Genomic DNA, 26,293 nt, shown 5'->3' with positions numbered 1-26,293 from the left:
TGACAACTTAAATCAAATGTTTATGACTATAAAATTACGATATGCTGTTCCATGTATTTCTTCCATCCATACATCTTTATTATATTCGAACCATACTGTTTTTTGAAACGTTTGTATCGAATGGTGAACTTTCTGACAAAACTCCCGATTAACAAAATCGATTCACTTATCTTTGCGATTTATTTGTAACCTATTTAAATTTTGAATTATACATTATAAAAACACATCCCAGAATATGTTCGGGATTCGTTCGATATATCCCTTTTGATAAAATATTCTTTTGTAAAAAAAAAGCTCTTTAAAATTGATATCCTGAAAAAAAAGAGTCAAGTTTGTTTTCGTCATAAATTGCTTATTTAAGTTACAATAAAAGTTAGGAAAGCTTGCTCGATGAGACATTTTAGAAAAATAACAAAATAGGATGATGTATTATATTAACATAGGCATAGCTTAGTCGGAGTTGTATTATCGGCAATAGCCATATAGGAGGTTTTGGGGATTCCGATAATGACGTCACGTTTGCGCATGCTCAAATTTTGGCCGTCAAAACTGCGGCCATTCTGCTATTGTTTGCATTGATGAAGCGCATCGTGATAAGGTTACAAACATATTCGCGACCCTTTTGAAGAACAAAAAATACTCAGAAATTGAAATTCTTTCAGATTAAATTTAATCCAATGAACGAACACAAATAAGGACGAAAACAAACAACAAATTGATTGATTTTATGTAATCAACATATAGAAACTGATTTGAATTTATTTGTCTGTAAAAACTTACCTTGTTACAGATTAACTAAATCTTCTTGATAAATGTTAATGTTTTTTATTTAATTGTTCACACCAATTTTCACACTCTTTGTTTCAGCATTTTAACCCAGTGTTTAATTGCCCCTTTCTTTATCACAAACCAATTATCTCGATATGATCCAGACAGACAATTACTAAGAAAACAGTGTGTCATAAACCCAGGGACCAATACTTGTTTTACTCTGTATGGGGTCTCTGCATAAACCACATGTGTCTGGTCATTAAACACAATTTATGAAACCTCCATGTCATCTCTCGACATATTAAAGGGGCCTTTTCACAGATTTTGGCATTTTTTAACTTTATTCATTAAATGCTTTATATTGATAATTGTAAACATTGGATCGTAAAAGCTCCAGTAAAAAATCAAGAATAAAATTAAAAAAAGGAAAAGGACATTGCCCGGAGCAGGTTTCGAACCAGTGACCCCTGGAGTCCTGCCAAGTAAAAACGCTTTAGCCTACTAAGCTATTCCACCGAGTACACATACATGACGTATTTTATACCTTATATAAGCAATCTTCGTAGTTTCACAAAATTTGACGACAAAAACAGAACTCTCCAAATTATTCAATCGTTTCGCGTTGCAACGCTTTATAATTTTTAGGTTTTAAAATCGTCAAAAGATGCATATAATGGCTATATTAGACCATGGTAAATGTTCATTATTACTGTTTCCTCACCAATATCGTAACTAAAACGAAAATTTGCGAATCTGAAACAACTTTTTTCAATTTTGTCAATTTACCAAAGCGTGAAAAGATCCCTTTAAGTCACAAACTTAACAGTTGCTTTAATAAAATATTTGAACATATTTTAAAATAGAAATTTGTCCGAAATGGATTAACAGCTAGGAACTATTAAGTATATATATTAGCCAGTTTAAACATAACGATAAAGTGTTTAATAACTATACATTTAAAATATTGTACACATTTACTGCTACACAATTAACGTATTTAACGGGTACCTGCAAATGTAAACTCTGCTATAATGTGTAAAGATCGTGCGTTACTGCAGTGTTCGAAACATCATCATGAAAACAAGCAATCGCGTTTGGTCATTATAGGGATATAAAATACTTGCGTTAAATAAATTAAATTTGTAGATTAATGGTATCATAAAATGCTAGATTTGTATCGCTCATTATCACTACAGACGAGTTTTCAATATACGTGTACATGCAAAGACAGTTCAATTTGCAAAATATGCAGGTGTTTTTTCAATTTGAATGCTTAAATTTATTAATATTTTCATTCAATGTTAACGAAACGAAAATTCATTTAACGTTAAAGAAAATTAAAAATACATTTCAAGATTGAAATGTATTGAGCTATTTTAGGGCTTTGTTTTATAACTGATTCAATGCACCCCTTACACTAAATTTCAATCGCGAATGAAAAATAACACTATCGCATCCACACCACTTATAATAATATTCAAATTATTATATGTTTTATTATTTTTGAAATATCATTTATTAAATTCTTATTTTTTTTGAAATACGGGTATTTGTAGTTTTGTTTTGTGAAATTGTAAGTACTAAGTCTTCCGACGACCTTAACTCTGATACAATGTAATTGGCCGCGATTAAGAAGTTGACGGCCAATCTATTTTTACTAACGGAAAACCACTCTTGTGACGTCACACAAAAACCTCCTATAACGACCATCGGGCAGTTATATCGACAGCGGGCCGATTATAAAGGTCCGGATTACCTCTGTCGTATGGTATTGTCATTAATACTGTTTTCGTGGCCTGTTTCTGTTATTATTCAGCATTGTTTTTGGTGTAAATGCTCCAATAGTAGTATCCATTCTTCACAAAAGTAAAAAGCTATACACATTGGATATATTAAGGGAAAAAATAGCATAGGCGTTAGCCAAACAAATAATCCGAATAGCTTCTTAATATGACCGCTAATAAAAATAATGTCGTTTTGCTAGTATAAGAATGCATCAGATATTTATATACAGCACATGAACATGATGAAACTTCAGTTCGACATTATTAATCTTAATGCATGTATTATATTTGCATGCAATCTGAAAGAAACAATATTTGTATTTTAATTTATATTTTTCGGCTACACCATTCGATATCAATGACAGAACAATCTCTTTAAACGAAATACAAATCGATCGTTCTTTATTAGTTGTCTACCATGGTTATAAACTTGACAAACATTTTATGTTTTATGATTAATTTGTATTAACTTAACAATTTAATTCTTAATTCTTGAAACCGCATCCTTATGCATCCAAAACATAACGGTGGTTTGTATTATTTTATAGGATTGAATAAAAAAGACGACTTCGGACTACAAAGAATTTTGTGTAGTATATACACTTGTGTAAAAAGCCAGTAGTTGAGTTCTGAACATGAAAACATCGTCTTGTATCAAATATAGCAGGCAATAGGTATTTTCATTAAGCGGTATTTTAGATGCAAATCATCAACACATCCATAAATAAATGTCAATTAATTCTTCACGGCATTTCATATTGATAGTTACAAAAAACAATTGGGCGTTAAAATTGATCTTTTTTATTGGTGCTGTTTTATTGGATAGTGTAATAGTTAAGCGGGTCGAAGAGGTTGATACCGCCAGTGATGTTCAGAGTGATGACGCCGAAGCCACACCCTTGCACCGTCAGCTAAAATTTACAGGTATGATTCATATACACACTTAAGACAATTGCACTATTTGTGCACATATGGTTTGCACCTGTCGAAAATTCACACTAAGTAGGTCTTCAAGCAAATGGAATTAAAAAAGCGGGATTTTACGTTATATAAATGAAGATGTTTGACAAAATCGTTATGTATGTATACGCTTGCATAGAACGTTACGTTACACATCACAAATCTGTTATTTATTATAAAAAAGTCACTACCTGAAACCCTTCTGTTAAACAACCAACGACAAGTCCAGAGAGTCCACCATCTCTGATGTATTGGCTATTTACAAACGTTGCAACAGCAGCGTTCTTACTCATCATATCAACGCAATTTTTCGGGGTCACCTTAAAAGTAAGTATCGTTTTTTATAATGTCTTTCAATTTGTACTTTAAGATTGTATAAATTAATTAATCAATAAAAGTTGTGTTAATCAAAATATTTTATTTCGATTTCATTTACTTTTCAGATTAAAGATACATTTGATCCATTATTGATACATGATTAAATAAATACATTTGATTACACGACTATAATTAAAGATTCACCTGTTGACCAGCGTGCCAAGAGCTTGTGTTAGTCGAAACCGTATAGCAGTGGTACAGCACGAGGGCTTCGTGAGACCCTTTCTCCGCTGTGTGACACGCCGTTGCATTGCTATGTGTAAACGGACCCGTACCGTTGACTTTCGAACACGTAGGGACTAAATTAGAGAAACATTTGCAGAATAATTTCCAGGTGCACGTTTATCCAATTAATATACGTTGAAAATGCATTTGATTTGTATAAACTGATACTACTTTCAACTAAAGAGTAAAAGAGAGAGATAGGGAGAGAGAGAGAGAGAGAGAGAGAGAGAGAGAGAGAGAGAGAGAGAGAGAGAGAGAGAGAGAGAGCGAGAGAGTGAGAGAGGAGAGAGGGAGGGTGGGAGGGAGGGAGAGATTGGGAGGGAGGGAGAGGGGGAGAGAAAGAGAGATTATTTTATGAACATGCTATATAATGTTTTATTACACATATTTATTGCTTTAATTTTTTATCATTACGTCGCTTTATTGCTATAGTGCTCTATCTCCATGTTTTTCAAAAATGACTTTTTTTATATAGCTGTGTTCGTGAGAACGAGATCTTTTATATGAGGTAATCGGATTCAAGATTCAGTCGTCACAGAAGAAGTTTTTCGATTCCATTTTGCGCTATCTCCCTCATTTTTACAAACAAATGAATCTGTACTGCACCATCTCCGGAACTTAGAGCAAAGTAGTTTTCACGTTCAAATAAGCCTATCAATTGCTATCAATGCTCTATCTCCTTAAAATTGCAAATAGCATTAAAATTTAATTTACTAAAATAAATATTTAATTATATTCACATTCTTCGTTTGCTGATAAACACTCCGGTATATTTGTGTATACGTGCATAAATAAGTGAGAATATAAAGGTTAAACTTTTAAATTCGTTTTTCTCCAAAAAATGAAAATGGTAGTTAGAGCACTATAGCAATCAAGTGACGATATTTAGTAATCGATTGCATAGATAGACATAACACTATTAGCAATGAATTCGGTAAATATTTATTCGATTTGTTACAAACTAGATGAGTCAGGTAAAATGTAATCGTCTAGGATTTAGTATATAAAATGGGTTAAGGGGAAAGTTAATTGGTTTATAATTCACAAAGTAAAGTACATAGGAAATAATTGATATGTTTCCTTATAAACTTGAAAATTAAGTCGCTTTTTATGTCAAGTAGTCATGTATTCCCGATTGATTCCCAAGATACACTATTTTTAAAAGGAAATAAACAAGTGAAAAATATTATATAAAAATAAAATGTTTTGGTAGAATATAGATTTTTACAAAGAGTGATCATATACAATAAGTATGTTTTTTTATTGGCTGCTTTTTTTTATTTTCTCTTGCATTTTGTGGTTTTAAAATCAATAATCTATCTAAACCATTAATTATCATATCTTAATGAATATATTAAATAGATGATAAAGTCTGTACAGATAAATATGATGTTAGCAAAAACGTGCGAACGAAACGTTACCTGCTGGAGTGGTTGGCATGGGGGTCGTCGTAGAAGTTGTTGTTGCTTTTGATGTTGTTGTCGTAGCTCGTGTTGTAGTTGTTGTGGCTATACAAATTTTTTTAATTTCCAGGAATAAATATCACGGCAAAATGGACTTATCTGTATCGTTCCATATATACAAAAATAACGCGACTATAATCATAAACATTGATTATATATCATAATTCATATTGCTTAAGTCAAACAACTTTAATCATGTAATAAGTGTAACGGAGGCGTGCATGTTATTATTAAGATATGGTTTGAGCCAATTATAAATAAGACTCTATAATGTTCGCAGCTTGAACTCGGCCAGCCACTGTCGCAGTTAGGGATGGAAGGATCATGAAGGCTTTGCTGACCATTATTGTAACTTATTGGACAATGTTCGCCATCAAAGCCAGTTTAACATAAACAGCCATTTGGATTATATTCGTTTAGGCTGCTACACTTGCAGTTGATTTCGCAATGTAAAACACGCCAAAGGATCATGAAGGCTTTGCTGACCATTATTGTAATCTATTGGAAAATGTTCGCCATCAAAGCCAGTTTAACATAAACAGCCATTTGGATTATATTCGTTTGGGCTTCCACACTTGCAGTTGATTTCGCAATGTATAACACGCCATCCATGGTTGTGTACACTTTGGTCAATATATTATATTTTACAAACTAAAATTATAAATGCGGATAAAAATGTGGCCCTTTCACGATTTGAAATTTTTCAAACAACTGATTGAAGATGAAAATTCAAAGAGGGCTAAACCTTTTAAGATACAAGCGGTATACGTGTGTTATGTTTACTCTGGCAGGGAGTTGATAAACTTTAGAGTAAGCTATAACACGTTTTTCGAAAAAAAGTGCTCCAAGCCATCCTGCGTCACAAGGACAGCCATTTTAGTATGGATGATTATGTTTACCATTTTAACACGCAAAATCACATCTTATTCATATCAATTCCTGATAACATTATCAGCATAAGGTGTGTGAGTGACTCTGATAAGCCGCAAATATATTGCACAGAGACCTCCAGAATTTCCCAGGTTACATACCATTCTAATGTCCATGTTTGTTTAAATAACAAACGTAACAAAACTGAGTATGTTTCTTTGTTCCAGACATTTAGAAACTAAATTCGTATGTCCCCTCGGAATAAATATAAAATAAAGAAAAAACGATTGCTGTTAGACACAAAGTTCTGGTTTAAGTCGCGTCCAGGAAACGGACGCGAAATCTTTTCAAAATAAGCGTAAGGCTTTCTATGCAATCGATCTAACATAAATAAAATAAATAGGTTTAAACTAAATATTGGTCGACAAACATGGGATCAGACGTTTAAGTGGGAGCAAACATTTTTAATTTTTGTGTATACGTGCATAAATAAGTGAGAATATAAAGGTTAAACTTTTAAATTCGTTTTTCTCCAAAAAATGAAAATGGTAGTTAGAGCGCTATAGCAATCAAGCGACGATATTTAGTAATCGATTGCATAGATAGACATAACACTATTAGCAATGAATTCGGTAAATATTTATTCGATTTGTTACAAACTAGATGAGTCAGGTAAAATGTAATCGTCTAGGATTTAGTATATAAAATGCGTTAAGGGGAAAGTTAATTGGTTTATAATTCACAAAGTAAAGTACATAGGAAATAATTGATATGTTTCCTTATAAACTTGAAAATTAAGTCGCTTTTTATGTCAAGTAGTCATGTATTCCCGATTGATTCCCAAGATACACTATTTTTAAAAGGAAATAAACAAGTGAAAAATATTACATAAAAATAAAATGTTTTGGTAGAATATAGATTTTTACAAACAGTGATCATATACAATAAGTATGTTTTTTATTGGCTGCTTTTTTTTATTTTCTCTTGCATTTAGTGGTTTTAAAATCAATAATCTATCTAAACCATTAATTATCATATCCTAATGAATATATTAAATAGATGATAAAGTCTGTACAGATAAATATGATGTTAGCAAAAACGTGCGAACGAAACGTTACCTGCTGGAGTGGTTGGCATGGGGGTCGTCGTAGAAGTTGTTGTTGCTTTTGATGTTGTTGTCGTAGCTCGTGTTGTAGTTGTTGTGGCTATACAATTTTTTTTAATTTCCAGGAATAAATATCACGGCAAAATGGACTTATCTGTATCGTTCCATATATACAAAAATAACGCGACTATAATCATAAACATTGATTATATATCATAATTCATATTGCTTAAGTCAAACAACTTTAATCATGGAATAAGTGTAACGGAGGCGTGCATGTTAATATTAAGATATGGTTTGAGCCAATTATAAATAAGACTCCATAATGTTCGCAGCTTGAACTCGGCCAGCCACTGTCGCAGTTAGGGATGGAAGGATCATGAAGGCTTTGCTGACCATTATTGTAACTTATTGGACAATGTTCGCCATCAAAGCCAGTTTAACATAAACAGCCATTTGGAATATATTAGTTTGGGCTGCTACACTTGCAGTCGATTTCGCAATGTAAAACACGCCAAAGGATCATGAAGGCTTTGCTGACCATTATTGTAATCTATTGGAAAATGTTCGCCATCAAAGCCAGTTTAACATAAACAGCCATTTGGATTCTATTCGTTTGGGCTTCCACACTTGCAGTTGATTTCGCAATGTATAACACGCCATCCATGGTTGTGTACACTTTGGTCAATATATTATATTTTACAAACTAAAATTATAAATGCGGATAAAAATGTGGCCCTTTCACGATTTGAAATTTTTCAAACAACTGATTGAAGATGAAAATTCAAAGAGGGCTAAACCTTTTAAGATACAAGCGGTATACGTGTGTTATGTTTACTCTGGCAGGGAGTTGATAAACTTTAGAGTAAGCTATAACACGTTTTTCGAAAAAAAGTGCTCCAAGCCATCCTGCGTCACAAGGACAGCCATTTTAGTATGGATGATTATGTTTACCATTTTAACACGCAAAATCACATCTTATTCATATCAATTCCTGATAACATTATCAGCATAAGGTGTGTGAGTGACTCTGATAAGCCGCAAATATATTGCACAGAGACCTCCAGAATTTCCCAGGTTACATACCATTCTAATGTCCATGTTTGTTTAAAGCCACACACCTTGAAATAAAGTACACGTTAATCAATACATATTGATGCAATTTGAAAGTGTGAAAAATTGTCATTAAATCTAAAGCCTAGTTAGCAAGTAATTTATTTATTTTTTAAATTTTAAAACCGAAAGTAGGATTTTTATACGTATACGTACATTGCGACAAACGCGATTTTTTTTAGTTTTAAGCGCAAAAAGACGGATTTCTACCTTGTAACCACCAGATATATTCTAATTGAGATAGGTAAAATTAAATATATAGCCTAGTTAGCAAGTAATTTATTATTTTTTAAACGGTACCGCTTTTTAACAGAAAGTAGGATTTCTAGACGTATACGTCCATTTCGACAAACGCGATTATTTTTTAGTTTTAAAGCGCAAAAGAGACGTATTTCCACCTTGTAACCACCAGATATATTCAAATTGGCATAGATAAAATATGTTTCTTATTTATACTTAAATTTACTATGCCATGTATTTGATTTCAAGTTGTGTGGCTTTAAATAACAAACGTAACAAAGCTGATTATATTTCTTTGTTCCAGACATTTAGAAACTAAATTCGTATGTCCCCTCGGAATAAATATAAAATAAAGAAAAAACGATTGCTGTTAGACACAAAGTTCTGGTTTAAGTCGCGTCCAGGAAACGGACGCGAAATCTTTTCAAAATAAGCGTAAGGCTTTCTATGCAACTAAATATTAGTCGTCAAACATGGGATCAGACGTTTAAGTGGGAGCAAACATTTTTAATGCAATGCCAAGATGGTTATTAGCTAGAGTGGCGCTTTGCGGCGTTTGCGATGTTGGTTCTATGGCATTCAAAAAGGTCATATCAACTTTAGAATGGTCACCACTTTCACAACGGATTATTTTTGGATGTTGGTATCAAGTTAAGACTTAACATAAAGCATAAGGGAAAAAACAGAAATGGTTATATTCCCATTGCGTTTAAGTCTTGTTTTAACACAATAATAACGTGTTAATTGTTTGTGATACACTTATTTCTTTCATCAGTTTGCTGAAATCTTACCTTCCTAAATCGTGTCAAATAATTCTGACCCATATCTGCTCTTGCCAAAAGAAAACTCTTATGTATACACATATCTTTACATGTATTGGATACACATACATTGTCAGACTGTTTCAATTGTAATAATACCTATATATCAAACACTTTTGACACTGTTAAAATTTCGCTATCCATTTAATAAAGTATATATTTACTTGAATGATTGCAGTGGCGACCGTCCCATCCGAGGTCGCACACACACAGGTGAGCGTTAGAGTCCCAGCGTCCATGCGTGCATTCTAAGCGTAAAACAACAACACCATCGATAAACAAACTTAAATAAATGTTCGACAGACGGACATACATTGTATTCAAGATTATCAAATAGTCCATCGTCTCAACAGACACATTTTTTCCATATGATGCCAAACGCATTATTTGATGGTTAATTCATATAGGCCATCGTATGATTACAAAACCTAAGGGATGTACCCTCGGAATAAATATTACAGTTTACTTAAAATGATTTGTATATTTTCTGAAATTGCGCGACAATATTCTAAATGTATAAATATAACTAAAAACACGGAAACGCATTATCGTTATGCCTTTATGTAGATAACAAATACGGATTATTCAAAATACCAAATATTTTTATTAGCATATACCCATCAATGGTTTGGAAACACAAAACATAAATACATTCAGAATTCTAGCAATTATCCGCTCTGTGTCGATAATTATGAACCGTTCGACGTAGTCATATTCAATACGATCGTACTGCAGAATTACAATCAATCAAACAAAAAATGAATTGTGTTTCGTTTCTGGCATGTGAGTTAAACAATTTTGTTAACAATCCGTATTCCCTACACGATGGTCATATTGAGCAACGGCAAAAGATTTCTCACGGTCCGAGTTACATTTAGACAAATCTGACTGACAATCACTAAATTTCGTCTCATACATGTATGGTTCAAAAAAAAATTCTTCATAATCTCTTTCCATTGTATTCCATTGTAATTTACTTCTCTTAAAAAAGATGCGAGAAATTTTTACCTTTAAAGCGTATCGTGTATGTATCATGTTGTACGTAACATACTTTTCAATTGCGTAGTTGACCAAAAAGTGAGCAATCTGTGATATGTTAGTAACAATGTGATCTATTTTTTAATACGAAAGTTGGCGACAATATTCAAATGTTGCGAAAATGATCGCGCAATTGACATGGTATACCGAAATTCCAAAATTTAATGTAGGTCGGCAAATAAGGGATAACACGTGTTAGTGGTAGTGAACATTTTTTTAAAAATGAAATGCCAAAATAGTTAAAAGCCAGATGTGCGCTTTGAGGAGTTTGCGATGTTGATTCTTTTGAAAACATGATGTTCAACTATACAAAAAGTCAGCACTGTCACAACGGATTTTTTGGGGATTTGGATATATGACTTGAAATATTGCACCAGGTAAAAATATTGATGATTTTATGCGAATAGCTTTTAAGCCTTTTTGTTAAATACAATCGTGTTAAATGTTTGTTATACTGATTGTTTCATCAATTTGCAAAAATCTTATCTTTCTTAATGATGTCTTAAACATCCGACCCTTATCTTCTCTTGTAAAGCGCATCCACTTATGTATACACATATCTAAACATGTATCGGACAGATATAAGAATGTCAGACTGTTTCAATTAAAATAATACATATTTATCAAAAACTGTTGACCACTGTGAAAGTCCCAGTATCTATTGGAAAGAAATATATGTGTACTTGGATGCTCGCAGTGTTTACCGTCCCATTCATGTTCACACACACACTGGCGAGCGTGAGAGTTAAAGTGCCCATGCCCGCTTCCCTAAGCGTAAAACAATAACATCGATAAACAAACTTGAATAAATTCTCGACCGACATACATTGTATTCAATACTTGCAAATAGTCCATCGTCTTAACATAAACATTAAAAAAAATATGATGCCGCACGCATACTTTGATGGTGAATTAATATAGACATTCGTATTTTCATGACACAAAAAGGGATGTAGTTTACCGAGCATCTGAAAAATGGTACCCCGAAACAAATTCATCGTTTGATAAACAAACTAGACAATGACGTGATGGTGGATTATTTCGTGCATATCTGCCTGATCTTATCCGTTTGCGGATAAACAAACATAGGCCGTTATACTGTTTTGTAAGCAGCAAGGTAACTCTGTGTTCATTTTCACTATGTCTGTCTGTCTGTCTGTCTACCTGTCTGTGTTTCTGTGTTTTTTTGTCTGTGTATGTGTGTATGTCTGTGTGTGAGTATAATACATGAAATGCAAATTTGACTCAGCTCATGGATAGTATATTCTTTTCCTTCGAAAACCATGGTCAATTCTTAAGGTTGTTGTTTTGATAGCAAAGGCATGTTTTCTCAATCTTTACCGTATTGAACTAATCCATTAATTTTGTATTTAATTCGATTCGTTAATAAATATCATATAATTTGTGCTAAATTAACACACTTGCTTTGGTGTTAAGTTTACCTGTACACACCAATTTGGTCACAATGTGTACCGGCCCAATCCCAGTCACAAAGACATTTTGTCCGGTCATGCTCATCTTGGTGGCCATGTATACAGTGGATTTCACAAGCTCTTCCCGCCCATCTGTTGTCAGAACAATAGCAACGACTAGGGTCAGAATGACTCTGGATGCCGCCATTTTGACACTGTACATCACAAGTTGTACCGGCATAACCGGGGTTACACACACATGTGTTGTCGCTCAAATGTCCATGATGGCCGCAATCTGTAAATATGTAGTCGTTATGTGAGTATAATACATGAAATGCAAATTTGACTCAGCTCATGGATAGTATATTTTCTTCCTTCGACAAACATGGTCAATTCTTAAGGTTGTTGTTTTGATAGCAAAGGCATGTTTTCTCAATCTTTACCGTATTGGACTAATCCATTAATCTTGAATTTATTTACAATAAAATAATTGAAGTATTTCAATAAAATAATTGAAGTATGCTATATATTAAATTGATTGGCAAAATAAACTATCTGTACTTGTGTCAATGCCCAATTGTAAACGAAAATAGGCAAAATCGAGCATTAGCATTAGTATTTCTAATTGTCTATCTGATAGGCACCACTCTTGTAGCTATTGTGTAGAATAACTATTATGCGAGATACACAAATAATAAAAAGTATGGCCTTAGTTTGTATGTAATTAGCCTAGATGTTGTCTCTCTTGAGAGTCTGTCTGTCTGTCTGTCTGTCTATCTGTCTGTCTGTCTGTCTGTCTGTCTGTCTGTCTGTCTGTCTGTCTGTCTGTCTGTCTGTCTGTCTGTCTGTCTGTCTGTCTGTCTGTCTGTCTGTCTGTCTGTCTGTCTGTCTGTCTGTCTGTCTGTCTGTCTGTCTGTCTGTCTGTCTGTCCGTCCGTCCGTCCGTCCGTCCGTCCGTCCGTCCGTCCGTCCGTCCGACTGTCTGTCTGTCTGTCTGTCTGTCCGTCTGCCTGTTATTAGCCAGAGTGGCGCTTTGCGGCGTTTGCGATGTTGGTTATATGGCATTCAAAAAAGTTCATGTCCAATTTAAAATAGTCACCACTCTCGCAACGGATTATTTTGGGATTTGATATCAAGATTATACGTTCAACATTCCAGGTAACAAAGGAATGATTATATTCCCATTGCGTTTAAGCTTTTTTAAACACAATAATATCGTGTGAATTTTTTTCAATCAGTTTGCTGAAATCTTAACTTTCTCAATGGTGTCAAAAACCTCTGACCCATATCTGCTATTGCCAAATGAAACCACTTATGTGAACACATATCTAAACATGTATCGAAACACATATGAATTTCAGACTGTTTCAATTATAATAATACATATTGATCCAACATTTTTAGCATTGTAAAAATTTCGGTATCCACTTGAAAGAAGTATATATTTACTTATATCGCAGTGGTTGCCGCCCCATCCATTGTCGCACACACAGTGGTGAGCGTGAGAGTCCCAGCGTCCATGCCTACATTCTAAGCGTAAAACAACAAAACATCGTTAAACAAACTTTAATAAATTTTCGACAGATAGACATTGTATTCAAGAATTGCAAATAGTCCATCGTCTTAACAAGCACATTTTTAAATATGATGTCAAACGCATACTTAGATGGTGAATTCATACTGGCCATCGTATGATTACAAAACAAAAGGAATGTACACAAATATTATGTGCAAGATCTTAAACATATAACCATTAATACGAGAACATAATTGGCAATAATACAAACATATGTCTGTCTGTCTGTCTGTAAGTATGTAGGTCTGTCTGTCTATAGGTCTGTCTGTCTGTAGGTCTATATGTATGCATGCATGTGCGTTCGTATATTTTCTGCTTAGAGCATTCGAGTTAATTGACTGACCAGGTACTTGACATTTTGAATTGTTTGCTTTCTACCATGATTATAACTATTACAGTTATCAAGAGACACATACTATACTGGCATTCGTATATTATTTTATGAAAAAGTAATATAATATTTGTTGTGTAAACTACATGGGTCAGGTGAAGTAGTCTCTTTATTGTACATTTAATTGGCAGATTTTAGAACTTCTTAATTCATAAAGTAAGAATAGAGAGAAGATTTTTAATATTTTTCTATATAAATTTGAAAATGACAACGTTTATCCCTTCATGGCGTCATTTATTTCCGCACGATTCTCCAGTGACACTATTTTAAAATGCAAATAAACGGTGACATAAGCATGCTATACAAATAAAATAAGTTTTTTTTTGTAGAATATAGATTTTTACAAAGAGTGATGATATACAATAAGTTTGTTCACCACTTGTGGCTACAAAAATGTATTTTTATCTTACCATTTGTGATTTAACGTAGAGAATCTATCTAATAATTTAATAGCCTATCTAAACGTATATATTTATTAGATTATTAACAGAGGAGTATGATAGTAACAAAGACATGCAAAGTACAAGTTACCTGCTGGAGTGGTTGACATTCGGGTCGTCGTAGAGGTTGTAGTTATCTTTGTAGTTGTTACGACTTAAAAGAAAAATTTGTGTAAACTTTCGGGAACAAAATATCAATAAAAAATGACTTATTTGTATCGCTCCGTCCATCGTATTATTTAAATCTTAGCGTATGTGATATATAGATTTATATCACGAGACCGTTGTCATTAACATTAATAATATATCAGAAGTCATATATTCTTGGTCAAACAAGTTTAATCATGGCATAAGTGTAACTGATGCTTATAGGTCAATATTACGATATAGTTGAAGTCAAAATGTTCATGTTTATATATATATATATATATGACCTTTAAATAATTGTTGCAGATAAATAAATAAATAAATACATTCATAAATATAAGATTATATAATAGACAGGTTAGTTAAACAAAGACGGATTTACTGTAATATATATTACGATGTAATATATGTTACGAGGGGGTATGCACATTAGATTCTACATGTATGAAAAAGACGAGTTCACACTGGAACAAATTATGGCTTAATATTTAACATTTGACAAAACAGGTATTTATTGTTTTTCAAACAACACAAAATCAACGAATTTATATATTTTGTGATTAACTGCAAATTATAAGCATGTTAGACAAAAATTATCCATATATTCACAATGATCCCCAGTCCTTCTAGCGTTACATTGACATTGTGTGTGGTCATAAATGTTCAATAATGTACATCTATTAAAGAAGAGATGTATAATAATAATAAGTGTCAAGATGGTAAGTCAAACATGTTGTTTAATTGAGAGTCACTTAACTATAAGAATCATATATGCTTAGAATTAACAAAATTACTAATGTGATAACGTTTTTTTTAACAAAGTATCCTTGTCTTTTAGATATGGTATATTCAGTGTAATTTGAATTTAATCGTGTCGCATTAATTATACATTTTATGCACATGCACATGTTTTAAATGTGTTCGATTCTTTAACAAATATCATATAATTTGTGCTAAATTAAAACACTTGCTTTGGTGTTAAACCTGTACATACCTTTCTGGTCACAATGTGTACCGGTCCAACCCGGATCACAGTGACATTTTGTCCGGTCATGCTCATCGTGGCGGCCATGGTGGCAGTCGATTTCACAAGCTTTTCCTGCCCATCTGTCAGAACAATGGCAACGACTAGGGTCATGATTACTTTGGACGCCGCCATTTAGACAGTGTATTTCACAAATCGTGCCAGCATAACCGTGGTCACACACACAGCGGTGGTCCAAATGTCCATGCCCGCTGCATTCTAAGCGTAAAACAAAAAACAACATCGTTACACAAACTTTAATAAATTTTCGACATACAGACATACATTGTACTTAAGAATTGAAAATAGTCCATCTTCTTAACAAACGCATTTTTTTAATAAATATTTTGATAAGTGTGCCAAACGCATACTTTGATGGTGAATTAATACAGACATTCGTATGATTATAACACAGAAGGGATGTATACAAATATTATTTGTACGATCTTAAGCATATAACCAAAATTATGGCAACATGATTAGCAATCTTAAACACATATGTTTGAAATTAGCATTTTATTAAATGCATATTTAAGTTTTCACAACGTATAACCAACCGAAAAAGTAAGTCATACACAAAGCATTAAATTTAGATGAGCATGGAAACAAAGATTTAATTGGTGTGCGCATGTCTCATTTTAAATTATCATGCCATATAAAGAGCTACTATTAAACAATCATTTGAATTTTACATACGTGTATATCCTTAAGGACGGATAACTTATTAATGAGTGGGTAGTTTACCGAGCAATTCGTTGGATTTACAAACTAGACAATGACGTTGATGGTGGTTTATTTTGTGCATATCTGGCTTATCGCATACGTTAGCGGATACAAAAACTAGACCATAATATTCTTTGGTAAGCGGCAAATTACTCTGTCTTCATTTTCGGTTAGCTCTGATGAAATCAAAATAAAATATAATATCTCACTAAAATGTATTGACGGAAGATATAAATTAACGTCATTACAGAGCATTATGACACGTAAACAAAATAAAATGTTGAAACAGTGTGTATAATGTACTTAGTAAGTACATGTTTTATTCGAAGCTATATTCTGATGATATTTCTAATGACTGTATAAAAGCTATTGAAATTAATTTATGACTATACTACCATGTGACAAATAAGACGTTAACGGAGGTATTTACTTTCCACAATAGTGATTTAACATTTAAGTTTAAAATCCAACATAGTACAAATATTATACTTTGCAAACGACAACAATTCGATAAACATGATACGCAGAGCACACCATTTAGTACAAGCGCATGAAGAAGTGGATGTAATGTATTGTCTTGATTCATCAATAACTGCTTTCATAGTTTAACAAATAAAAAGAAAGAAAATGTATACATGCTATTGAAATCTATTTAAAACACGAAATAATTACTTAAGCGCGTACTATATTGCTATCTATCGCGTTTAAGTTACCCTTTTCTATAAAAGTAGCATCATAACAGTGTAGTCGGTGTAAGTCGATTGCTTTTCCAACAAACCGTGTGCACATTAATAGACCAATGTGGACTGTATCTATTGAATGATGTAAAACTACTTTAGGTTAATGCAACTGGTTTGCACATTTGCATAAACCTATCTAAAAACATAAAAAGTGCGTTGACAATAACTATACAACTAGTATGATGTTAACAGAACTCAAACAAGTATACATACCTAGAGCAATCGATATGTCAACTGCAAACAAAGACATACGAAATGATAAAAAAAAAAAACGGAATGTAATTCATACAGTAAAGATATATTACACGGAGTATGGAATCTTTATCACAAAATATATAAATATGACGAATATTTGTTTAAGTTTGTTTCAATAAATGCAAATATGTATTGCATACTTAGCACGGCACAGGTAATTGAGGCAACCACAGCTACAACAAAATAACAAATTCAATAAATAAACAACAGAAATTGTAACGCCTGTTTAATACACATTTAATTAATTGTTTATGGTACAACACTATTTTAAAGACACATCAATGTACAGTTTTAACAATACAAATGTCTTATTTATATCACTTTTTTTGTTATTCCATTTTTTTATTTCCATCGTAATATATTTATTTCATAATTGCAGAACATATAATGTATGAAATACATAATTTTTAAAATATTTGTTTCACATTTTTCTCGATATAATTATGATACAAAGCATCAATGAAGACTATGGTTGGTGTGAATAAATATGTTTTAAGGTTCACCAACATGGAATAGAATCACAAAGTTACATAAATATATGGATAGACACACAAAAACCAAAAAGAAGAAAAAGTAAAGTGTATGTTACTTTAGGGTAGGTGTACCTATGTTACAAAGTATATTCAAATGGGTTATTTATGGTGGGTGTACAAATTGAGTATAAACAGCGCCTAGTGAGTATAAAATATATGTAATTTATTTTGTGTTGTCGCTATTAATTCCTCGAGTTTAATTCGATTATTAAAAAAAGATACAAAAGCATCTATTTGCGGTGTTGCTTTTTCCTGTTTGCATTTAAAGATAAAGTATTTACAAATCATTTTACGGAGTTTATAACGTGTGCATTTTTGGAGTCAGCTATGGTGGAATTACAGAATTATATTTTTGCAAAATTAAGTTCAATGTTTTCTTACCTTTTAAATTTGTTGTCAATAATTTTTTTTATATCCATCCAAATTTTTTGGATGAAGTGACAATCCCAGAATACGTGAATATTCGTTTCTGAGTACATATAACAAAAATCGCATAATGTTGACGGAACGAGATGGCATTTATGTAGGTAAGTGTTGTTTGGTAAAATGTGCATGAGATATTTATATTGGAAATTTCTAAGTTGGGTGTCAATAGTTAATTGGACTGATTGACTGAAGATAGCTGTTTGATTAATGTTAGGATTATTAAGCGTGTCTTTCCATTTGTTAAATTGTTTGAACTTTTCAGGTTTGTGTTTTAGTAAAAGAGATTTATAAAATAGTTTGCAAGCGTTTGTGTGTTCTGTTATTTTGTTAAGCATGTATTCCGGGCTGGTATAAATGATATCGTTTACTTTTAGTTTATTTTTCCAATCGACGGGTATGCTTTTGACAATTTGATGGTATTTATAAAGTCTGCTTTATCTATTTCATAAAGATTTACTATATCTTGGAAACTGTAAAATTCTCTTTTTCTAAAATCATATATATGTTCAATATATTGAATACCTCTTTCGAACCATGTTTTAATAAAAAAAAGTTTTATTTTCGTTTTTTATAAATGTATTATTCCAGATAATTTGGTTTTGTATTGGTGTTTCATTTTTTTCTAATGAGACACTGAGCCATCCACAGAGGATGTTTTTTAAGAATTCGGATTTTATGTTAAGGTCTCTAACATCTTTTTCATGGTAATTTGATTTGAAAATTAATATTACTCCATAGTTGTTTAGCATATTCGTATATATTCTAATCAGTTTTGAGTCGGGTTGAAATATAAATCTTTTCACCCAACTGGCTTTAAGGGATGTTAAGAATAGGTCACTGTCTAACATTTTTAAACAACCATCGGCATAATATTGTATGATCCGCTTTCTGGAAATTTTATCAGGTTTTTCATCCCACAGAAATTTGAAACATAGTGTATTTATTTTTGAAATGATTTCTTGAGATGAATTTGGTAAAACCGTTAATGGATATACAAGCTTGGGTATTTCAAAGTTTTTTAAAACTGTGATTTTTCCAATTAACGAAAGTTTCCACCGTTTCACTTTATTCAAACAAGTTTCAAAAGCATGCATTTTTTCAGGAAAATTTAATGGCATTACTTATGTCGGTTCGTTACTAAATTCTATCCCTAAAGTTGATGCGTGTTTAGAGTTCCAGATGAATTGTTTATGTTTGCAAAACTCGATTGGGTTATTTTTGAATGCCCCTATTTTAAGTATTTTACATGTATGTCTGTTTAATGTAAGTCCGGATATTTTCGCAAATTATTTTATGATTTTTATTCATGTTTTAAACGATATACGAGAACCGTCTAGTATGAAGGAAGCGTCATCAGCAAACAGTGACTGTTTTAGTTCTACATTATTAATTTTTAATCCTTTTACTTCTGTGTTAAGTTCTATGTCTATCGACATTAATTCAATGCAGATAATAAAAAAGGTACGGCGATAAAGGACATCCTTGTCTCAACCCTCTTTTTATACAGAAAAACTCCGAAAAATGTCCATTATTTATAACAATCGATGTTGCATCTTTATAGAATAACTTAACCCACTGTAAAGTGTGTTCGCTAAAACCGAAATGGCGCAGGCATTTAAACATAAATTCATGATCAAGACTGTCGAAGGCTTTATTAAAATCAGAAAAAAATATTAGGCCGGTTTCGTTAGTTTCATCAATTTGTTCAATAATTTCTTGTAAAAGTCTTACATTTTTGCCAATGTACCTCCCTTTGATAAAGCCGGTTTGGTTTGTACTAATTATGTGATTTAAGAAAGGTTTTATGCGATTGACAATGGCTTTTGTAGCTATTTTGTAATCCATATTAAGAAGTGAGACAGGCCTCCAGTTATCGAACAAAAGGGTGTCTTTTCCGGTCTTGGGTAGTAAAGTAATTATGCTTTGTTTTTTGCAATTCTGTAAGGTTATTTGTGTCTAAAGAGTAATTAAGAGAGTTAAAAACATATTCCTGCAGAGATACCATCAGATCCTGGACTTTTATTGTTCTTCATGTCTAACAATGCTATAGCGAATTCATGCTGTGATAGATACTTTTGTTCATTATGCGCTTGTTCTGGACTTATCTTATTGCGTATATTCGTAAAGAAACGTTCATAATTGTTTTTATCTTTATTGGTGTCCTTTTTATAAAGATCTTTATAAAAGTTTGCTGTGTGATTTAGTATGTCTTTTTGGTCTTGTATTATGCTATTATTTTTAGTTTTTAGTTGTTGTATACTTTTTGCTTCTGCTCGTTTTTTTCCAGATTTGCAAAATATTTTGTGTTTTTTTCGGAGCCTTCACTCCACTGTGCCTTAGCTCGTAGCAGTATTCCTTTTATATTATTTTCAATTAGATTATTTAATTCACTTTTTGAGTCGATCAGTTGTTTGCATTTATCTAAATCATTGCTATTTATTATTAGTTGTTGTTCTAGCTATGTAATTTTCGATTTAAGTGTTTCTTCCTGTTCCTTATTCCTGCTATTTTTTTGCTGGCATATTTAATTGTCTCGTCTCGAATGCTCCCTTTAATTATTTCCCATAAAGTATTTGGATTAGCTTCGCGATTGATGTTTGCGATTTCCGATATAGACGCCCGGATACAACTTTGGTATTCTTGTTCCAATAAATATGAATTATTTATTTTAAAATACCCTGGACCTCTGCGATATAAATGTAGATTTAATTTAATTGATATTATTGAGTGGTCCGACTTGAACCCTGTTGCAATCTGCGAGACAATTTACAATGTCATGAGATATTAAAAAATAATCTAAGCGACAAAATATAGGCGGTCGAGTGTTTGAATGCCATGTGTAAACTTGTTTATGTGGCTTTTTTAAACGCCATATATCACATAGGTCATTGTTTTCTATTATTTCTTTTATTTTTTCGTTACATTTTTTATGTGTATCTGATCGACCGTTTAGTTTATCTGACGTATAGTTAATAACAGTGTTAAAATCCCCACCAAGGATTAGTGAATGAGCATTATACTGTGTTAAAAAAATCCGTATTATCCGTGTCTGGACCATAAATATTAAACATAACTATTAGTTTCCCTTGTATTTGTATGTTCAATAATTGTAGCCTGCCTATTATAATTTCCTAATATTCTAAAATATTATATTTAAAGTCTAAATCTTTCTTGATAAAAATGCCAATGCCTAGAAAGTTAGAACTATTTCCGCTCAAGAAAAGGTCTCCTCCCCATTGATTACCCCAAGGTATGTTATCTACATCTGCGTTACAGTGTAGTTCTTGAAGAAAGCATATTTTAAATTTGTTTTCCTTAAGCCATGGAACCATAATGGTACGTTTTGCTGATAATGCTAACCCTTTTGTGTTATAACTACATATTTCGACTGTCATTTAAATAAATGTATTCGTCGTTCTCATCTTTTTAACCGACACTGTGTTATAAGTATTTGTAACTCGCCCATTAAAATACAAGTTTTGGTTACACCCCGAAAAGCAACAGGTACACATGTTATTTATATCAATTAAATTTATTTAACAATTTCAAACTTAAATGATCTGACATGATTAAAAATCTAGTCCTGTGATAGGACATTTCAAAACAAATATTTTACCTTGCAAACAATTCATTTTGCAAATGGCCTGCAGGGCTGACAGGCTGTGTCTGACTGAATCACTTTAGTTAAAGATCACTTGTTTAAGATAATGGACAGGCGGAGGTCTATTTTAAGCAATCTATGTCATGCAATTTCATGCTGACCTACTTTGTCTTTACAAATTTCACTAAAGGCTGATTGATATCCACGATTTAAACATGCAATTAATTTTGAACTTCGTTTTATCGCTGGTAGGGTTTTCGTACGCGTTCGTCATTCAGAACGTTTTCCGATTAGGTGCGTACAACTGCAAAAATAAGTTGTTGTTGACTAATAATAATGTTCAGAAAAGTACAGGGGAAAAAATATGGTTGGAATATTATAATGTCCGTAAATCTGTTATTCTTAAGTATACCTCTTTCAGCATGCGACTTTGAAGCAAAATATCATGATAGCGATAACAATTGGAGCACATTTGAACCCCATATCGCCGAAATTACCGAAACAACCATAAACAGGTTTTATCTTAACGAAATAGCATATACAACAAAAGGTTCTCCCCGCTCTATGATGTTTGACAAACATATATTTACAAGGACAAGAACATGTATTATTTAAAGCACTCTTAAGGAATTATATGCGGCTGTGTTAATTAAAAATGAGTTTAAGCAATGTTTGAGCATACATCAATCTATGGATACATTCCTACAAGCAAAGTTCACCGATGATGCTAAGTAAGCGGTTATAAAACATTCAGAAGTGTTATATTTTGTTTCGCCATCAATATTATTCGCGTAATGTTGGTCTTTTTGTACATTGGTCATCAGATCTATACAACTGTAGATGTCACACGTTTCGCGTTTTGCCTGGGTACATTCCAAATTGATAGTCAAACCGTATAGCAGTAAACTATATCGGTTCAAATGTAGTATTGATAGAGAACATAGTAATTATGTAAGCAATAGATAAATATCTATACAAGCGTCGAAAATTATATTTATCTGGAAACTAATACAGGGGTATAAAGCTTTATTTTTTTCTCGATTTCGTTTCCAAAGGTAAATCCCCATGTTACCATATCTGCCTTACTTTCAACAGCCATGACGTTGGAGCGTAAATCATCCCGAAATCGCTTTCATTTTGTATGTGCCCTTTTGTTTTTGTATGTAAGGTCTAGGTCCGTTCAATACGACAGAAGCAAATGAGAGAATACGGACCGGTCATTATTCACTAATCTGCGTGCTAGATATGGGCCGAACGCGCTTTAACATTAAACGTGTCATGGATGTATAGTCGAAAACAAATGTAACATTTATCAATGAGCAACAACTATCCCTTTCACAATTCAATTAAAGTTCTAAATGTAATCAGACATATATGACATCTATCGTTATCGTGAACGTAAAACTTTATGTTTTATGACCAGATACATAAATAAATTATACTAACACAACACTTCGCGCATCTATATTAATTTATGTTTCTCTTTGATGTTCCTTCGTTCTCTCAATAATGATATTATTCGTTGATTTTGTGAATGCAAAATGAGTGTTAATTTGTAGAGGTCAGATCACGTGCGGTGGTAAAAGGGAAACCAGTTGTTATAATGTAGTGATAGATTGTTGGCGTATTTCGTATTGACTTCCCTTCACAACCATTTCAACTATTTGGTGTTTTCGATAATGGCAATGTCCAAGTCGTTATCTGTTTGCATGTATATAACTTCATAAAATTATATAGAGGATATTTGTTGGATTCGGTGGATTATCGACTTTAATTCACGAGTGATCATAGAAAATAATATTTTCACGAGTGGCGCAGCCACGAGTGAAAATATATTTTTTTCTTTGATCACGAGTGAATTAAAATCAATAATCCAACGAATCCAACAAATTTTCTGTTTATTTTATGCCTTTTTTTCACAGTTTATATACATTGTTAAAGAGTTTAACTTAAGAATTTCGCTGGGATAATGACGTCATTTCGTTAAAAATGACGTCATTTCACAGTAAACAGTGACAATTATCGATAACTTTCACTGATAATTTTCACTGTTTGAAACAGTGAAATTATCAGTTTTAATTCACTGATATTTCTCTATAAACCACCGCAAATCATAAAATAAAATATAAGATTTCGATGAATCTCCTGAGAATTCTCCTAAGCATGCATATTCTGACAAGACTGCGCGGATGCGCAGGCTGGACTGAAGAAGCTACGTTGGCAAAATATTGCATACGTCCCATTTTAGCATGTCGCAGAGTCTTTAAAAATGTCATTTGGTCTTGTAAATGGAACATCAAACCACGCTACTTCCCGATTGAAAATTAGAGTCACATCGTGTTATTGATAGCAGACTGGCACATATCGAAAGCCTATTTTGACTTGCAGGAAAGATTTTCAGACAGACTGACCGCGTACGTTAAACATGTATGGCTAGATAATTTATATTGTGCTATCAACATAAGGCATTAGTTATTAATAGTTCACTCCTTCATCCCTTGATTATTTACCGACCCAGCACTGACCCTGAAAGTCTTGGGATCTGCTATTTCTTAATTGAAATTGGAAAAAATGGATATGGAAAAAAGAAGCTCGCCTATCCCTACACTGATAGGTGTTACGTCCTATACTCCAAAGATGCGGTGATGTTGTCGATGTTCCGAGTGATTAGGTTCAAATCAGCCAATTGAATTAATAAAGTTTATTGATTCGGGCTGCTGGCGTTATGTTAAGGTGAAAAGCTTGGATAAACGAATTCGTCGGAAAAGGAAAAAGGAATTGCATAACTATTTGTAAACAACTAAGAATCGATAACAAGTGAAGCAAAGAACGAGAAACAAACGCCACAAACAACTATCAAATCATGTTAGAACCGAAAGAATGCTTGCGTTAGCATTGTTAATATATTTATACAGTTTGTTGTTTGGTTTTAATACCTGCCTAATTAAACAATTGTGGCATTATTCACATGAATACATAATCCACAATCGATGGCTTACCCATAAACAACGATAAATCCAAACTATTATAATCAAACATGAAACAAGAAAACCTGCCTTGTATGTGTTAGCGGGCTATGACGTTCATAATAAGGATTTCCTTTTGTGTTTATATATTATTATTTTATAAAATACACGGCGAGGCAAGACACACTGCACGCATTTTCATCCGTCTAATATTAAAAGTTTGATCGCACACTTCTATAAACTTGTGTTTTGTTTTGTGTTTGTTATCTTGTTTACATGTTTACATTATTGGCGGACGAAGACCCAATCCAACTTTAATTATGTCAATTGCGGCTGTCATATATGTTTTCAATAATCCAAACATAACCGTATACGTTCACACAGCTTTGTGTATTACACATTCGAATGAATATACCGATATACCAAACTATATCGTTTCTATTTGATGGTTATTTTCATGGTAATTTTCAGTGTAAATCGATGCGATATATCAATATTCAAGTTTCCTACAGATCTACTTTAATAATCACCCCCATACATCTGTGATTGATAAATATTAATACCTGTATATTTATATACGGAGGATCTGACAAAGTCCGTTATATAAATATATGTGGATTATAAATTAGTATGACTTTGACGGCCATTTCAAATGTACTATATTCCGAATTTATGACGACGATTGCTTAAAGTATGAATATCTTTAGCGACAAAGGCAAACTGTACGATTTAATGTAAGCAGCCTTTTATAGACACACAAAAGATAATTTGTTTAACTGCCTTATTATTCTAGACAAATATCTGCTGTGAAATCGATTAACTGAAGGCATACTAATGTTGATGTATGTTTAAAGGGTCACGATCTGCGATCATGGTATGCTCGGCGTAACTACGACTGAAAGAGATCACACTTATCAAGGCTAAATCAATTTCAAGGTCAACGCTGGTCTTCATTTTAGTAGCACAGCTTGTTCATATAAAAGTTTAAAGTATCGCACGTTGTTGTACTTCTTTGTTGATCACTTTTTTTTAAAGCGTAGGATGATGTAAGTGATGAAATAATGTGCAATAACTGTTTGAAAAGAAATCCATCACCATTCCCGATTGACCTCATCTTGTAAAAGCGCACGTTCCGCATGTCCCCATGTGGACACACGTTTAGAAACTTTGAACAGTTCACCATAGCCGACGCTTAAATAATATAGTAAACACATAGTAACATCATCCTGGGGACAAACAATGTATACGACAAACATAGAGAAGGCAAAATATGTACAATATGCGATGATATG

General features: G+C 32.7%; 1 protein-coding gene across 1 annotated transcript in view; it reads right to left on the bottom strand.

The window, feature by feature from the left end:
- Nucleotides 1–3,324: 3,324 nt before the first annotated feature.
- LOC127849333 (spore coat protein SP65-like) overlaps nucleotides 3,325–26,293 on the bottom strand; it is a 111,698-nt gene continuing 88,729 nt past the window's right edge. Inside the window, exons 10-14 of the mRNA XM_052382064.1 lie at nucleotides 7,570–7,656; nucleotides 5,540–5,626; nucleotides 4,038–4,192; nucleotides 3,707–3,835; nucleotides 3,325–3,466 (exon numbers count right to left, since the gene is read on the bottom strand). Coding sequence (XP_052238024.1) covers nucleotides 3,371–3,466; nucleotides 3,707–3,835; nucleotides 4,038–4,192; nucleotides 5,540–5,626; nucleotides 7,570–7,656 — 554 coding nt within the window. The 3' untranslated portion in view covers nucleotides 3,325–3,370. The remainder of the gene's footprint in view (nucleotides 3,467–3,706; nucleotides 3,836–4,037; nucleotides 4,193–5,539; nucleotides 5,627–7,569; nucleotides 7,657–26,293) is intronic.

Source organism: Dreissena polymorpha, chromosome 10 (assembly GCF_020536995.1).
Source record: "Dreissena polymorpha isolate Duluth1 chromosome 10, UMN_Dpol_1.0, whole genome shotgun sequence".
Taxonomy (NCBI): domain Eukaryota; kingdom Metazoa; phylum Mollusca; class Bivalvia; order Myida; family Dreissenidae; genus Dreissena; species Dreissena polymorpha.
This window is presented reverse-complemented; position numbering and strand designations above follow the sequence as displayed.